The sequence below is a fragment of the Coregonus clupeaformis genome, chromosome 28, assembly GCF_020615455.1.
Source record: "Coregonus clupeaformis isolate EN_2021a chromosome 28, ASM2061545v1, whole genome shotgun sequence".
Lineage (NCBI taxonomy): Eukaryota > Metazoa > Chordata > Actinopteri > Salmoniformes > Salmonidae > Coregonus > Coregonus clupeaformis.
In genome coordinates this window covers 9,489,381-9,508,045 of record NC_059219.1, presented here as the reverse complement: position 1 = coordinate 9,508,045, position 18,665 = coordinate 9,489,381, and the positions used below count along the sequence as shown (strand labels likewise).

At 41.2% G+C, this 18,665-nt stretch overlaps 1 protein-coding gene across 3 annotated transcripts in view; it reads right to left on the bottom strand.

Annotated features, from left to right (window-relative positions):
• Positions 1 to 123: 123 nt before the first annotated feature.
• Positions 124 to 18,665, bottom strand: part of LOC121542579 (ethylmalonyl-CoA decarboxylase-like) — a 21,900-nt gene continuing 3,358 nt past the window's right edge. Inside the window, exons 1-5 of one of the 3 annotated variants that reach the window (XM_041851999.1) lie at positions 13,495 to 13,635; positions 3,427 to 3,569; positions 1,331 to 1,377; positions 1,157 to 1,237; positions 124 to 965 (exon numbers count right to left, since the gene is read on the bottom strand). In XM_041851999.1, coding sequence (XP_041707933.1) covers positions 551 to 965; positions 1,157 to 1,237; positions 1,331 to 1,377; positions 3,427 to 3,564 — 681 coding nt within the window. In that variant the 5' untranslated portion in view covers positions 3,565 to 3,569; positions 13,495 to 13,635 and the 3' untranslated portion in view covers positions 124 to 550. Of the gene's footprint in view, positions 966 to 1,156; positions 1,238 to 1,330; positions 1,378 to 3,426; positions 3,570 to 4,582; positions 4,614 to 13,494; positions 13,636 to 18,665 lie in introns of those variants that run through there. The other 2 variants (XM_045208544.1, XM_041852000.1) reach the window with 2 other exon arrangements.

The window sequence follows — 18,665 nt, the reverse complement described above, 5'->3', positions numbered from 1 at the left end:
TGGTGTTAATAGACTGTAGTAGAGCCATAAAGGCACAATAATAATCTTCACATGTCACTATTACAACTAGTGTCATCTTAATCTCCAGTGAGGAAAAAAGGACATTACCACGTTGAGATGGGTCCATATAATTGTCCCAACAGTCAATAACAATTCCTTCACTAAAATAATGAATTGATTGTTAGTGGTCACTCAACACAGCAATATAAATCCCCCATAAGGTACTGTCACTCTCCGAGCACAGTCCAGGGGTGTATTCATTCCACCAAATGGTTGCAAAACGTTTCCAACTAAAACTATAGTTGTTATTGGACAAATTCAGGTAGATTTCGTTTGCTTCTGTTTTTAAGAGACCTTTAGCAACAGAATCGGCAGAATGAATACACTAGTTAAGTGTGTTCTGGTTGAGTTCTGACCCTCTACATTGCATCCTAATGTTCCAGTTCAGTCTTCTCAGCGTGGGTTGGTTCACAGTTTCGACTCCAGCCGTTCTAGGTTTCTCCAGAACATTAGGACGAGAATACAATGTAATCACAAGACTAAGTTTAATTCACTTGTGTTTGGCCTTGCTGGCCAGAGCCTGTAGGTTAGCCGGTCCTCCCCACACTGTCCCGAACACTTCCCTCTCAGTCCTCAGGGCTGCCTCCAGGGGGAGCTCTCTCCCTGACACCACCACTTTCTTTATGGCTCTGATGACCGGGGCTGGACCCTTGGTGTAGCAGCCCAACCACTGCTCTGCCTCCAGGAGGGCACTGGCTCCAGACCCAGCCAGGGGATCCTCCAGGACCCCATCCGCAAGCCCAATCTGCAGCCCCATCTCTGGGTCCACATTCAGGGCATTACCCAGCATCTTCAGGGCGTTCTGGCTGCCTACGATGCGTACCAATCTAGCTGCACCGCCCCAACCAGGGACCAGACCCATGTGTTTATGGACAAACTGGATCACACTGCCTGGCGCCATCAACCTAGCGGGGAGAGAGACCGTGATGTTGGTTTAGAGATTGGAAACCTGGTGGATTCTGTTGCTCAGATATTTCTTGAAAAGTCATTTTTTTATGTGCACCCTCCTTTTTCTCCACTATCTGGATGTGGGCCTCCAGTTTAATAAACACATAGCAACGGTGCCATCTGTGGAAAATGAGTTCCGTTACTGTACCTAAAGTCACAGGCAGTAGTGAGCTCGGCCCCTCCTCCCAGCGCTCTCCCCTCCACCAGAGCTACGGAGAGCAGAGGCAGCCTGCACAGAGAACACATGGCTCAGCATTGGCACAGAGCATCTGGCATGACGCACTGATCTAGAACTTTATAAACACAGAGGGTAGTGTCCTACCTCAGTAGCCTGGTCAGGATATTCTGCATGAACATCTTCATCCCATCCTGAAAGGCAAGACGCATCGTTTAGAGCATGGGGGGGGTGTCAAACTCATTCCATGGAGGGCCTAGTGCAGGGTTCTTCAATTCCGGTCCTGGAGGGCCGAAACACCTCTGTTTTTCATCCTCTCCTTCTAATCAGGGGCTAATTCAGACCTGGGACACCAGGTGAGTGCAATTAACTACCAGGTAGAAGTGTTTCGGCCCTCCAGGACCGGAATTGAAGAACCCTGGCCTAGTGTCTGCTGGTTTTGGGGTTTTTCCTTTCAGTTAAGACCTAGACAACCAGGTGAGGGGAGTTCCTTACTAAGCCCTAGACAACCAGGTGAGGGGAGTTCCTTACTAAGACCTGGACAACCAGGTGAGGGGAGTTCCTTACTAATTAGTGATCTTAATTCATCAACAAGTACAAGGGAGTAGCGAAAACCCGCAGACACTCGGCCCTCCGTGGAAAGAGTTTGACACGTGGTTTAGAAAGTCAGATTGGATGGAAGTAGGAGTGCCCCAATACAATGTGACTGAATAAAAACAGTTCACTGAGCTTTCTACAGGTCTTCCAGAGAGGGAGAAAGAGATAGTTCAGAGAGACTGACCTGAGGGTTGGATATATCTCTGACAACTGAGGTCTGTTTTGAGGCTTGAATATGGCTCTGACAACATTGAGGTCTGACCTGAAGGTTGGATACAGTGCCTTGCAAAAGTATTCATCCCCCTTGGCATTTTTCCTATTTTGTTGCATTACAACCTGTAATTTAAATGGATTTTTATTTGGACTTCATGTAATGGACATACACAAAATAGTCCAAATTGGTGAAGTGAAATGGAAAAAAAATATTTGTTTCAAAAAAATTAATAACGGAAAAGTGGTGCGTGCATATGTATTCACCCCCTTTGCTATGAAGCATAAGATCTGGTGCAATCAATTACCTTCAGAAGTCACATAATTAGTTAAAGTCCACCTGTGTGCAATCTAAGTGTCACATGATCTGTCACATCATCTCAGTATATATACACCTGTTCTGAAAGGCCCCAGAGTCTGCAACACCACTAAGCAAGGGGCACCATGAAGACCAAGGAGCTATCCAAACAGATACCAAAAATAACCCTGAAGGATCTGCAAAGCTCCACAGCGGAGAATGGAGTATCTGTCCATAGGACCACTTTAAGCCGTACACTCCACAGAGCTGGGCTTTACGGAAGAGTGGCCTGAGAAAAGCCATTGCTTAAAGAAAAAAATAAGCAAACACGTTTGGTGTTCGCCAAAAGGCATGTGGGAGACTCCCCAAAATATGGAAGAAGGTACTCTGGTCAGATGAGACTAAAATTGAGCTTTTTGGCCATCAAGGAAAACGCTATGTCTGGCGCAAACCCAACACCTCTCATCACCCCGAGAACTGGGAAACTGGTCAGAATTGAAGGAATGATGGATGCTGCTAAATACAGGGAAATTATTGAGGGGAAACCTGTTTGTCTTCCAGAGATTTGAGACTGGGACAGAGGTTCACCTTCCAGCAGGACAATGACCCTAAGCATACTGCTAAAGCAACACTTGAGTGGTTTAAGGGGAAACATTTAAATGTCTTGGAATGGCCTAGTCAAAGCCCAGACCTCAATCCAATTGAGAATCTGTGGTATGACTTAAAGATTGCTGTACACCAGCGGAACCCATCCAACTTGAAGGAGCTGGAGCAGTTTTGCCTTGAAGAATGGGCAGAAATCCCAGTGGCTAGATGTGCCAAACTTAAAGAGACATACCCCAAGAGACTTGCAGCTGTAATTGCTGCAAAAGGTGGCTCTACAAAGTATTGACTTTGGGATGGTGAATAGTTATGCACGCTCAAGCTTTCAGTTTTTTTGTCTTATTTCTTGTTTGTTTCACAATAAAAAATATTTTGCATCTTCAAAGTGGTAGGCATGTTGTGTAAATCAAATGATACAAACCCCCCAAAAATCAATTTTAATTCCAGGTTGTAAGGCAACAAAATAGGAAAAATGCCATGGGGGGTGAATACTTTCGCAAGCCACTGTATATCTCTGACAACATTGAGGTCTGACCTGAGGGTTGGATATAGCCCTGACAGCGTTGAGGTCTGCCCCAGAGCAGAATGTCCCAGCAGCCCCCTGGATGATGAGACCTTTCCCCTCCGTCCACTCCTCTAGCTGGGACATCCTCTTCTCCAGCTCCACCATCATAGAACCTGGAGAAAACAGGGTAGTGTTCAGTAGGGAGAAAACGTTTTGAACCTGAGTAAAACAGAGGGAGGTACAACCTGAACATGTTCAATATGAGGTTGAGTGTTGACGAGAGATTAACTGCTGCTCTTCTAGTTTTCATGAGAAATATTACTGTGATGGAAATTCCACATAGTCTGCATAATCAAATAACATTCAGCTCAGACACCCCTACATACCCCACAAGACATGCCACCAGGGGTCTCTTCACAGTCCACAAGTTCAAAATGAATTCACAGCAACGTAAATAATTATAATAATATGCCATTTAGCAGACGCTTTTATCCAAAGCGACTTACAGTCATGTGTGCATACATTATTTTTTGGTGTATGGGTGGTCCCGGGGATCGAACCCACTACCTTGGCGTTACAAGCGCCGTGCTCTATCAGCTGAGCTACAGAGGACCACAAACGTACAGTATTATACAGAGCCATGATTGCATGGAGCTTCTATCTCCAATTACTCAAGCGAACAGCAAAATTTCCTTTAAATAACAGATTAAACAACATTTCATGGAACAACAGGGACTGTGAGGGGACACACACAAACACACATTATTTTGTTGTATTTTTAAATGTTTTGTGGTTTGTATATGTTGTATTTTAAGTCCTTGTGTATCAGTGTTTTGTTACTTGTTATGTTTTGTGTTTTTTGTGGACCCCAGGAAGAGCAGCTGCTGCTTCTGCAAAAGCAATTGGGGATCCAAATAAACACATTTTAGTCATCTGTTGCAAAAGTTTTGCTACAGTGTGCCCTACTGAACACAACCCAGTTCATTGAGCACTAGCCCCTTAGCCCCACTGTAATCATTCTCAGGAGAAGCAAAGAGTTGGAATACAAAACTAAATATATTTCGCTCCGTTTGGTGAAGTGAAACCAAAGAGAATCGGAGTGATATTTAGTCCGAATTGCAGGTTAACAAAGAGCAACACTCAGATCAATTATAAAAAATAACGTTGGACAGTGTGCTCCTAATACCAGAGAAAGCGTTCATGCGAGCAGGGTTGTTGACGGTGAGCACTGTGATGCCTGACTCCTGTTTGACAAGGTCTATAGACCCCCCCAGGGAAAGCTTGGAGTTTCTCTCTGATCTCCTTCTCCTGGAACCCATTGGCAGTGGTGTATACAGATCCACTCCTCCTGAGGAGCAGCTGCCCTACCCAGCACTTTAGAGACTCAAATCAAATCAAATATTATTTGTCACATGCGCCAAATACAACAGGTATTACTGTGAAATGCTTACTTATGAGCCCTTAACCAACAATGCAGAGTTTTAAAAAAGTAAGTAAGAAACATTTGCTAAATAAACTAAAGGAAAAATAGTAACTGCTGCCCTATTTACATAGTCATTGAACACTGGTCACTTTAATAATGTTTACATACTGTTTTACCCACTTCATATGTATATACTGTATTCTAGTCATGGTTCATCCTATATAACTACTGCTGTCCACTTCATATAAAGTGTATTCTAGTCAAGGCATTCAGTGCCTTTGGAAAGTATTCATACCCCTTGACTTTATCCACATTTTGTTAGGTTACAGCCTTATTCTAAAATTGATTAAATTGTTTTTCCCCCTCATCAATGTACACACAATACCCCAAAATGACAAAGCAAAAACAGGTTTTTAGAAATGTTCGCTAATTTATAACAAAATAAAAAAACAGAAATATCACATTTACATAAGTATTCAGACCCTTTACTCAGTACTTTGTTGAAGCACCTTTGGCAGCGATTACAGCCTCGAGTCTTCTTGGGTATGACGCTACAAGCTTGGCACACCTGTATTTGGGGAGATTCTCCCATTCCTCTCTGCAGATCTTTTCAAGCTCTGTCAGGTTGGATGGGGAGCGTCGCTGCACAGCTATTTTCAGGTCTCTCCAGAGATGTTAGCTCAGGTTCAAGTCCGGGCTCTGGCTGGACCACTCAAGGACATTCAGAGACTTGTCCCGAAGCCACTCCTGCGTTTTCTTGGCTGTGTGCTTAGGGTCGTTGTCCTGTTGGAAGGTGAACCTTCTTCACCCCAGTCTGAGGTCCTGAGTGCTTTGGAGCAGGTTTTCATCAAGGATCTCTCTGTACTTTGCTCCGTTCATCTTTGCCTCAATCCTGACTAGTCTCCCAGTCCCTGCCGCTGAAAAACATCCCCACAGCATGATGCTGCCACCACCATGCTTCACCGTAGGGATGGTGCCAGGTTTCCTCCAGACATGACGCTTGGCATTCAGGCCAAAGAGTTCAATCTTGGTTTCATCAGACCAGAGAATCTTGTTTCTCATGGTCTGAGAGTCTTTAGGTGCCATTTGGCAAACTCCAAGCACGCTGTCATGTGCCTTTTACTAAGGAGTGGCTTCCGTCTGGCCACTCTACCATAAAGACCTGATTGGTGGAGGGATGCAGAGATGGTTGTCCTTCAGGAAGGTTCTCCCATCTCCACAGAGGAACTTTGGAGCTCTGTCAGAGTGACCATCAGGTTCTTGGTCACCTCCCTGACCAAGGCCCTTCTCCCCCGATTGCTCAGTTTGGCCGGGCGACCAGCTCTAGGAAGAGTTTTGGTGTTTCCAAACTTCTTCCATTTAAGAATGATAGAGGCCACTGTGTTCTTGGGGACCTTCAATGCTGCAGAAATGTTTTGGTACCCTTCCCCAGATTTGTGCCTCGACACAATCCTGTCTCGAAGCTCTACGGACAATTCTTTCGACCTCATGGCTTGGTTTTTGCTCTGATGTGCACTGTCAACTGTGGGACCTTATATAGACAGGGGTGTGCCTTTCCAAATCAGGTCAAATCAATTGAATTTACCACAGGTGGACTCCAATCAAGTTGTAGAAACATCTCAAGAATGATCAACGGAAACAGGATGCACCTGAGCTCAATTTCGAGTCTCATAGCAAAGGGTACAGTCCTGTGAATACCAGACCTGTGAATACCAGTCCTGTGAATAGCAGTCCTGTGAATAGCAGTCCTGTGAATACCAGACCTGTGAATACCAGACCACACCTGTGAATAGCAGTCCTGTGAATAGCAGACCTGTGAATATCAGTCCTGTGAATACTGGGTCTGTGAATACCAGTCCTGTGAATATCAGTCCTGTGAATACCAGACCTGTGAATAGCAGTCCTGTGAATACCAGACCTGTGAATACCAGACCTGTGAATAGCAGTCCTGTGAATACGGTTTCAACTGTACCGGGCAGACAGCCGACAGCGTATATCAGTATATCTCAGCGTCTGCAATCTGCCCGGTACAGTTGAAACTGGGATTTATATGTGAAGAGCACACTTCTTCAGCGTGCCAGTGGCCATCGAAGGTGAGCATTTGTCCACTGAAGTCGGTTACAACGCCGAACTGCAGTCAGGTCAAGACCTGGTTAGGACGAAGAGCCTGCAGATGAGCTTCCCGGAGACGTGTATGGCGTTGTGTGGGCGAGCGATTTGCTGATGTCAACGTGCGCCCCATGGTGGCGGTGGCGTTATGGTATGGGCAGGCATAAGCTACGGACAATGAACAATATTGCATTTTATCAATGGCAATTTCGATGCACAGAGATACCATGACGAGATCCTGAGGCCCATTGTCGTGCCATTCATCCGCCGCCATCACCTCATGTTTCAGCATGATAATGCACGGTCCCATGTCACAAGGATCTGTACACAATTCCTGGAAGCTGAAAATGTCCCAGTTCTTCCATGGCCTGCATACTCACCAGACATGTCACCCATTGAGCATGTTTGGGATGCTCTGGATCGACGTGTACGACAGCGTGTTCCAGTTCCCGCCAATATCCAGCAACTTCGCACAGCCATTGAAGAGGAGTGGGACAACATTCCACAGGCCACAATCAACAGCCTGATCAACTCTATGTGAAGGAGATGTGTTGCGCTGCATGAAGCAAATGGTAGTCACCCCAGATACTGACTAGTTTTCTGATCCCACGCCCCTACTATTTTTTTTTACGGTATCTGTGACCAATAGATGCATATCTGTATTCCCAGTCATGTGAAATCCATAGATTAGGGCCAAATGAATTTATTTCAATTGACTGATTTCCTTATATGAAGTGTAACTGAGGAAAATCTTTGAAATTGTTGCATGTTGTGTTTATTTTTTTCCCCCAGTGTATTTTAAAGTAAAGGACATTGTGACAGCCAGCTTGGATAGTGTTCCTATTTCAGATGCACTACCGGTACTGGGGTGGATCTCCATTTTAAAACGCTACAGTTTAGAATGTTCTATTTAAAAGCAGGCAGGAATTCTAAAAGTTTGCTGGGCTCTATCCCAGTCATTCCAGACTCCGGGACTCTGCCGACCCCCTGCTGGACAGTACAGAAAGGGTCACCAGGGTCAACAACCACCTGGACACTGAGTGACAGGACAGCCTTGTGGTCTCCTCAGGCAGGCAGTGGCAGTTTAGTTCCACCAATTGGCATGGAGTGAGTGGTGACACTATGTCATCTGCTTGCCTGATAGGTCAGTTCTATACATACTGGATATACAGCACATCTCCATATTGGACCTCAATTATGAACCGACCGTTTTGATCAAAGAGGGCAGGTTGAATAGGTTTGGGGGGAAGAGGACAAGCCACTAAGTGATGCATCACCAGGTTGATACCCAGCTGTCTGCAGCAACACAGGAAGTCTGGGAATGTGCTGGAGTCTGCATGGTGCTAAAACCTTCCTACCTCTGAGACTGAGAGAAGAACCAGCACACACACACACACACACACACTCACACACACACACACACACACTCACACTGACTCTTGCAGTTGAGTTGAACGTCTAAGTTCAGTAGAATGTCTATTTCAGGGCAGGATGGATGGCAGGTTGGCTGGAACCCAAACCACTGGGGCCCCAGGACTCCTAGAGAGAAGGGTTGGAGGTCAGAGGTCGGAGGGCGGTGGGGGACACACACACACACACACACACACTTGTGGAACTTGCGGAGAGGACCTGTGGACCAGAGAGCAGCTGTTCGAGAGGAAGGGAGTGCACTTAACACTAGAAAGAGGATATCACAGCTGCTACAGTACAAGGTGTGTGTCCGCTCTGTGTGTGTGTCCGCTCTGTGTGTGTGTCCGCTCTGTGTGTGTGTCCGCTCTGTGTGTGTGTCCGCTCTGTGTGTGTGTCCGCTCTGTGTGTGTGTCCGCTCTGTGTGTGTGTCCGCTCTGTGTGTGTGTCCAGCTCTGTGTGTGTGTCCGCTCTGTGTGTGTGTCCGCTCTGTGTGTGTGTCCAGCTCTAAGCCCTATGGACCCGGTTGACCTGCTATAAACACCATAGAGAGGAATGTTAGAGTTAAAGTGAGGAAATATCTAGATCAGACATCCTGAGCTGGAGGTCTTAAATGGATCCCTTCTACATGAAAGCCTCTGGGTGTTATTCCTGTCATGTGCTCAGATGGGAACAATGGAATGAGAAAGGGACTGACAGCAGATACTCTCTGATGTGCATAGTGGACAGTACAACATAACCATGTCATTGTTCATTATCATCATCACTATTGATATTAGTATCATTATCATCATAATCATCACTAATGATATTAGTATCATTATCATCATCATCATCATAATCATCACTATTGATATTAGTATCATTATCATCATAATCATCACTAATGATATTAGTATCATTATCATCATCATAATCATAATCATCACTATTGATATTAGTATCATTATCATCATCATAATCATCACTATTGATATTAGTATCATTATCATAATCATAATCATAATCATCACTATTGATATTAGTATCATTATCGTCATAATCATCACTATTGATATTAGTATCATTATCATCATCATAATCATAATCATCACTATTGATATTAGTATCATTATCATCATCATAATCATCACTATTGATATTAGTATCATTATCATCATCATAATCATAATCATCACTATTGATATTAGTATCATTATCATGATCATCATAATCATCACTATTGATATTAGTATCATTATCATCACCATCATAATCATCACTATTGATATTAGTATCCTTATCATCATCATAATCATCACTAATGATATTAGTATCCTTATCATCATCATAATCATCACTATTGATATTAGTATCATCATCATCATAATCATCATAATCATCACTATTGATATTAGTATCATTATCATCACCATAATCATCACTATTGATATTAGTATCATTATCATCACTATTGATATTAGTATCATTATCATCATCATCATAATCATCACTATTGATATTAGTATCCTTATCATCACAATCATAATCATCACTATTGATATTAGTATCATTATCATCACCATCATAATCATCACTATTTATATTAGTATCCTTATCATCATCATAATCATCACTATTGATATTAGTATCATTATCATCACCATCATAATCATCAATATTGATATTAGTATCATTATCATCATCATAATCATCACTATTGATATTAGTATCATTATCATCATAATCATCACTATTGATATTAGTATCATGATCATCATCATAAACATCACTATTGATATTAGTATCATCATCATCATAATCATCACTATTGATATTAGTTTCATTATCATCACCATCATAATCATCACTATTGATATTAGTATCATCATCATGATCATCATCATAATCATCACTATTGATATTAGTATCATTATCATCACCATCATAATCATCACTATTGGTATTAGTATCATTATCATGATCATCATCATAATAATCACTATTGATATTAGGATCATTATCATCATCATAATCATAATCATCACTATTGATATTAGTATCATGATCATCATCATAATCATCACTATTGATATTAGTATCATTATCATCATCATAATCATCACAATTGATATTAGTATCCTTATCATCATCATCATCATCATCATCATCATCATAATCATCACTATTGATATTAGTATCATCATAATCATAATCATCATCACAATCATCACTATTGATATTAGTATCATCATCATGATCATCATCATAATCATCACTATTGATATTAGTATCATTATCATCATCATAATCATCACTATTGATATTAGTATCCTTATCATCACCATCATAATCATCACTATTGATATTAGTATCATTATCATCACCATCATAATCGTCACTATTGATATTAGTATCATTATCATCATCATAATCATCACTATTGATATTAGTATCATTATCATCATCATAATCATAATCATCACTATTGATATTAGTATCATCATAATCATAATCATCACTATTGATATTAGTATCATTATCATCATCAATAATCATCACTATTGATATTAGTATCATTATCATCATCATAATCATCACTATTGATATTAGTATCATTATCGTCATCATAATCATAATCATCACTATTGATATTAGTATCATTATCATCATCATAATCATCACTATTGATATTAGTATCATTATCATCATCATAATCATCACTATTGATATTAGTATCATTATCATCATCATAATCATAATCATCACTATTGATATTAGTATCATTATCATCACCATCATAATCATCACTATTTATATTAGTATCCTTATCATCATCATAATCATCACTATTGATATTAGTATCATTATCATCATCATAATCATAATCATTACTATTGATATTAGTATCATTATCATCATAATCATCACTATTGATATTAGTATTATCATCATCATAATCATCACTATTGATATTAGTATCATTATCATCACCATAATCATCACTATTGATATTAGTATCATTATCATCACCATAATCATCACTATTGATATTAGTATCATTATCATCATCATCATAATCATCACTATTGATATTAGTATCCTTATCATCATAATCATAATCATCACTATTGATATTAGTATCATTATCATCACCATCATAATCATCACTATTGATATTAGTATCCTTATCATCATCCTAATCATCACTATTGATATTAGTATCATTATCATCACCATCATAATCATCACTGTTGATATTAGTATCATTATCATCACCATCATAATCATCACTATTGATATTAGTATCATTATCATCATCATAATCATAATCATCACTATTGATATTAGTATCATTATCATCATAATCATCACTATTGATATTAGTATCATGATCATCATCATAAACATCACTATTGATATTAGTATCATCATCATCATAATCATCACTATTGATATTAGTTTCATTATCATCACCATCATAATCATCACTATTGATATTAGTATCATCATCATGATCATCATCATAATCATCTCTATTGATATTAGTATCATTATCATCACCATCATAATCATCACTATTGTTATTAGTATCATTATCATGATCATCATCATAATAATCACTATTGATATTAGGATCATTATCATCATCATAATCATAATCATCACTATTGATATTAGTATCATGATCATCATCATAATCATCACTATTGATATTAGTATCATTATCATCATCATAATCATCACAATTGATATTAGTATCCTTATCATCATCATAATCATCACTATTGATATTAGTATCATCATAATCATAATCATCATCACAATCATCACTATTGATATTAGTATCATCATCATGATCATCATCATAATCATCACTATTGATATTAGTATCATTATCATCATCATAATCATCACTATTGATATTAGTATCCTTATCATCACCATCATAATCATCACTATTGATATTAGTATCATTATCATGATCATAATCATCACTATTGATATTAGTATCATTATCATCATCATGATCATAATCATCACTATTGATATTAGTATCATCATAATTATAATCATCACTATTGATATTAGTATCATTATCATCATCAATAATCATCACTATTGATATTAGTATCATTATCATCATCATAATCACTATTGATATTAGTATCATTATCATCATCATAATCATAATCATCACTATTGATATTAGTATCATTATCATGATCATCATCATAATAATCACTATTGATATTAGTATCATTATCATGAGCATCATCATAATCATCACTATTGATATTAGTATCATTATCATGATCATCATCATAATCATCACTATTGATATCTGTATCATTATCATGATCATCATCACAATCATCACTATTGATATCAGTATCATTATCATAATCATAATCATCACTATTGATATTAGTATCATCATCATCACTATTGATATTAGTATCATTATCATCACCATCATAATCATCACTATTGATGTTAGTATCATTATCATCATCATAATAATCACTATTGATATTAGTATCATTATCATGATCATCATCATAATCATCACTATTGATATTAGTATCATTATCATCACCATCATAATCATCACTATTGATATTAGTATCATTATCATCATCATAATCATCACTATTGATATTAGTATCATTATCATCACCATCATAATCATCACTATTGATATTAGTATCATTATCATCATCATCATCATCATAATCATCACTATTGATATTAGTATCATTATCATAATCATAACTATTGATATTAGTATCATTATCATCATCATCACTATTGGTATTAGTATCATTATCATCACCATCATAATCATCACTATTGATATTAGTATCATTATCATCATCATCATAATCATCACTATTGATATTAGTATCATTATCATCATCATAATCATCACTATTGATATTAGTATCATCATAATCATATAATCATCACTACAAACTTTGTTTCTAAAGATATTAGCAATCTTTGTGCCGATGAGTTTAGGAGACTGACTGTTGTCTGACTGGTAGTGTATGGAGCTAAGTGCATCTGCCCTAGCATCTCTCCTCTGCATCTCTCTACCATGTCTATCTATCTGTGACTGTCACTATGCAGAGTGAAGATAGACAGCTCATGTTTGTGTCATGTGGTTACCGACTTACTGTGCCGTCAGACCTGGACCCATGCCAGCCTGAAGATCCTCCCACCCAACGCAGCAGATATTAGTAATATTTGTGCCAATGAGTTTAGCAGACTCCATTGACTGTTGTCTGACTGGTGGAGCTCACCCCTGGGTCCAAGCCTGTCTGTGTCTGTCACTATGCAGTCCAGGTTTGTTTACTGTTTTTACAGACTGACTGGGTGCTTAGGCCAACACATGACCACCCTCCCTCCCACGTCCCACCCAACCCAGACACAGAAACAGGAAAACATCCCAGGGAAGGAGAGGTCAGGGCTGGGCTCTGGGTATACATCAGGAAGGAAGCAGCACTGGGCTTATATCACCAGGTCCAGGAGAGGGGTAGGATTTCAGGCACCAAAACATTGTCGCTAACACCTGCTATTTCTATCAGCGCAGGGTGCTAGGTTTAGACAGCCAGGGCTTAGGTGTCTGTCCACCACCTGGGTTCAAATACTATTCGAAATCATATAATTGAGCTTGCCTTGCTTAATGGACCGATAGAAATGTTTTTTGAAAGATTTTAAGTAGTATTTGAACCCAGGTCTGGTGTCCACCCAGGGAGCCGTGTCTGGCCCGACAGCCGACCGGCCTGCTGCCGTAGACGGGGCAACCTGAGATACTAAAACTTCATGGGACATCTATTATAATATGACAGGCTGATAAATTCGGAGGAGGAGGAGGAGGGGGGAATAGGGGATCTAGGTCGCAAACGGCACCCTATTTCCTATATAGTGCACTACTTTTGACCAGTCCAAAGTCTTGTTCCAAAGTAGTGCACTTTATAGGGAATTTGGGTGCTATTTGGGACGCAGCCTAGATCAGGCCAGTCAACGCCTGAGTCCCTGGGGCAGACTGACGAAATCAAAACCCCCCGTCAGAATGATGGATGAGCCGGCAACTGTCGGATAGTTCTCATCGCCACGGTAATCGCTCAAACAGGAAGGAAGCAGATGATTGGGTGAGTGTAGTGAAATGCTTATGTTCCTACCTCCAGCAGCGCAGTAGCCTAATACCTGACAATACAAAACAATACGAACAAATCCAAAATATACCATACCAGTCAAAAGTTTGGACACACCTACTCATTCAAAATATATTTTATATTTGAGATTCTTCAAAGTAGCCACCCTTTGCCTTGATGACAGCTTTGCACACTATTGGGATTCTCTCAACCAGCTTCTCTCAACCAGTCACCTGGAATGCATTTCAATTAACAGGTGTGCCTTGTTAAAAGTTAATTTGTGGAATTTCTTTCCTTCTTAATGCGTTTGAGCTAATCAGTTGTGTTGTGACAAGGTAGGGGGGTAGACAAAAGATAGCCCTAATTGGTAAAAGACCAAGTCCATATTATGGCAAGAACAGCTCAAATAAGCACTCCATCATGTCAATCCGGAAAATGTCAAGAACTTTGAAAGTTTCTTCAAGTGCAGTCGCAAAAACCATCAAGCGCTATGATGAAACTGGCTCTCGTGAGGACCGCCACAGGAAAGGAAGATCCAGAGTTACTTGTGCTGCAGAGGATAAGTTCATTAGAGTTAACTGCACCTCAGATTGCAGCCCAAATAAATGCCTCACAGAGTTCAAGTAACAGACACATCTCAACATCAACTGTTCAGAGGAGACTGCGTGAATCAGGCCTTCATGGTCGAATTTATGCAAAGAAACCACTACTAAAGGACACCAATAAGAAGAAGAGACTTGCTTGGGTCAAGAAACACGAGCAATGGACATTAGACCGGTGGAAATCTGTCCTTTGGTCTGATGAGTCCAAATTTGAGATTTTTGATTCCAACCGCCGTGTCTTTGTGAGACGTGGTGTGGGTGAATGGATGATCTCCGCATGTGTGGTTCCCACCGTGAAGCATGGAGGAGGAGGTGTTATGGTGTGGGGGTGCTTTGTTGGTGACACTGTCAGTGATTTATTTAGAATTCAAGGCACAGCTAACCAGCATGGCTACCACAGCATTCTGCAGCGATACGCCATCCCATCTGGTTTGGGCTTAGTGGGACTATCATTTGTTTTTCAACAGGACAATGACCCAAAACACACCTCCAGGCTGTGTAAGGGCTATTTGACCAAGAAGGAGAGTGATGGAGTGCTGCATCAGATGACCTGGCCTCCACAATCACCCGACCTCAACCCAATTGAGATGGTTTGGGATGAGTTGGACCGCAGAGTGAAGGAAAAGCAGCCAACATGTGCTCAGCATATGTGGGAAGTCCTTCAAGACTGTTGGAAAAGCATTCCTCATGAAGCTGGTTGAGAGAATGCCAAGAGTGTGCAAAGCTGTCGTCAAGGCAAAGGGTGGCTACTTTGAAGAATCTAAAATATATTTAGATTTGTTTAACACTTTTTTTTGGTTACCACATGATTCCACATGTGTTATTTCATAGTTTTGATGTCTTCACTATTATTCTACAATAAAAAATAAAGAAAAACCCTTGAATGAGTAGGTGTGTCCAAACTTTTGACTGGTACTGTATGTGTGTATAGACATTATGGACAGTATATGAATAGAAAAGGTGTGTTCAGCAGAAGTTATATAGCAGGGTGTCAACCAATCACAGTGTGCCACAGCTAGATGTGAAACATTAGGAGATGGAGTGAGTCAGATCTGGAGTTCTAGTGTTGGTGCTTGACCTCTGTAGAGGTCAGGAGAGAGGATTGTCCTTCGTGAGGAACCGTATAGACCAGTGATCTGCTTTGACACGCCCACTTCAACATCGCTAAACTGAAGTTACCCCGCAGCGCACGCCCACCTGCCCGTCACAGCCTCACCATAGCCTGGTCACAGCCATCCGCTTCCTGCAGCGTCACAGCCAATCACCATAGCCATGCTATATCTGCAGCGTCACAGCCAATCACCATAGCCATGCTATATCTGCAGCGTCACAGCCAATCACCATAGCCATGCTATATCTGCAGAGCCGTACTTTGACAAGTTACCATTACATTTACGTCATTTAGCAGACGCTCTTATCCAGAGCGACTTACAAATTGGTGCATTCACCTTATAGCCAGTGGGATAACCACTTTACAATATGTCATTTCTTTTTCTAATTTTTTTATTTATTATTATAAAAAATGTTTGACCATAGGTTACACATAGCCATGCTATATCTGAGTATATGGAGTATAAGTCGCTCTGTAAGTCGCTCTGGATAAGAGCGTCTGCTAAATGACTAAAATGTAAAATGAGTATAAAGCAAAATCTCTACAATCCCAAGTAGAAACAAAACGGGATTTAGAACATGAGAAGAATACACATTATTATACTATAGATTGTAATCCAGACATATTTAGAAGCAGACAGTAAATATGTAGTTACATTTATTACACAAAATGAAGGACAGCAAAGGCATCACACGAGGTCACCGCCACATTGATTCAACAGACTGTGGTGCTGCTCAACAGGAGCAGATAGTTCCCCATCGGTTACAGTTAATACAAGTAGAAAGGGCTTGTTGTCCATTTTCATTGTGTTAAAACAAAACAAATACTTTAAAAAGGGGCAATCCGCTATTAGTCAATTGTTTTTTTTGTTTGAACTGCAGATTGCCCCCTTTAAGCATGCCCCCTCACAAACAGGGAGCGCTAACGCCAGGAGCTAGCCAGCTATCTCGCTTGACAACAGGGAGCGCTAACGCCAGGAGCTAGCCAGCTATCCCGCTTGACAACAGGGAGCGCTAACGCCAGGAGCTAGCCAGCTATCCCGCTTGACAACAGGGAGCGCTAACGCCAGGAGCTAGCCAGCTATCCCGCTTGACAACAGGGAGCGCTAACGCCAGGAGCTAGCCAGCTATCCCGCTTGACAACAGCCAGCGATGCACACCCGTCGCTATGGGTGGGCCATAGGGGGCCGGGCCCGCCCCCATAAATGCTTGTGCCACCCCCACTTGAGGGAATTTATTATTAAATATACGTACTGTAGGCTAATAATAATTGTGCCCTGCCCTCCCATGCATTTCATATGCCCCCCTTAAGACTGAGGTCTGGCGACGGGTCTGCAGCGATGTACAGTCAAATAAAACCATAGAAACTTGTCGGTCATTACTGAAGAGAAGTTGTAGACAACACCTTTGGTAAATATTAAGAAACAGGACCGTTTATGTAATCCATCTGATATATGATATTATAAAGGTACAGAATAACAAACGTTATTCCGTAATACTGTAATTATTATGCAACATGTAAAGTTAAGAGCGTAAAGATGAGCATGTCAAGTGAATGGTGTTGAGTATAACTGTGGCCCAAATGGCACCCTATTCCCTACACAGTGCACTACCAGGGCTCCGGTCAAAAGTAGCGCACCATATAGGGAATAGGGTGCCCTTTGGGGGACACACTAAGTCACAGAGGTACAGTCAGCATTGGGGATCCTGGAGTATCTATAGTAGAATATATAGTAGAGTAGATTTAAAACGTCTCCTCCACTGGTTGATGAGATACATTCTAAAGATGACTGGTGAACTAACTCCACGTTGTCCACAGCTAAAGCTCTCGATAGTCTGGTCGGTAGTAGAAATAACAGTCTTGGTAGGTACAGAGGTGCTGGAGGAAGAGTCAGGTTCTCTCTCAATCCATCACGTCCTTCACGGCCATACTGAAGGAGAAGGTCCACCGGTCTGGAGGAGAAGGTCCAAGGTCCCTCGGCTCGGGCCTTCCATGTGAAGGAATCAAGGAAGGATGAATTGAGAAAGGACCATCTAGAGTATGTAAAGCAACGAAGGCATCTTATTGGTTCAGACACAGGGTCAGCTGGGGGTCAGATGATGACTGTCTCCGTGTGATAGGCTGAGTAGGAGAATGAGGTGTGTTTGTGGGCGGAGCCGGAAGAGGGGTGGTTGATAGGGGTGGAGGAGGTGGAGGAGGAGGTGGAGGAGGTGGAGGAGGAGGAGCAACTAGCCCAGCGAGACGGGGGGCGGCGGTTGGCTGGACGGGCCGGACGAGAGAAATACTTCTGAACTAATGAGGAGCTGGACTCCTGAGGGGGGAGAGAGAGAGAGGGGGAGAGAGAGAGGGGGAGAGAGAAGGGGAGAGAGAGGGGAGAGAGAGAGGGGGAGAGAGAAGGGGAGAGAGAGGGGGAGAGAGAGAGAGGGGGGAGAGAGAGAGGGGGAGAGAGAGGGGGGAGAGAGAAGGGGGAGAGAGAG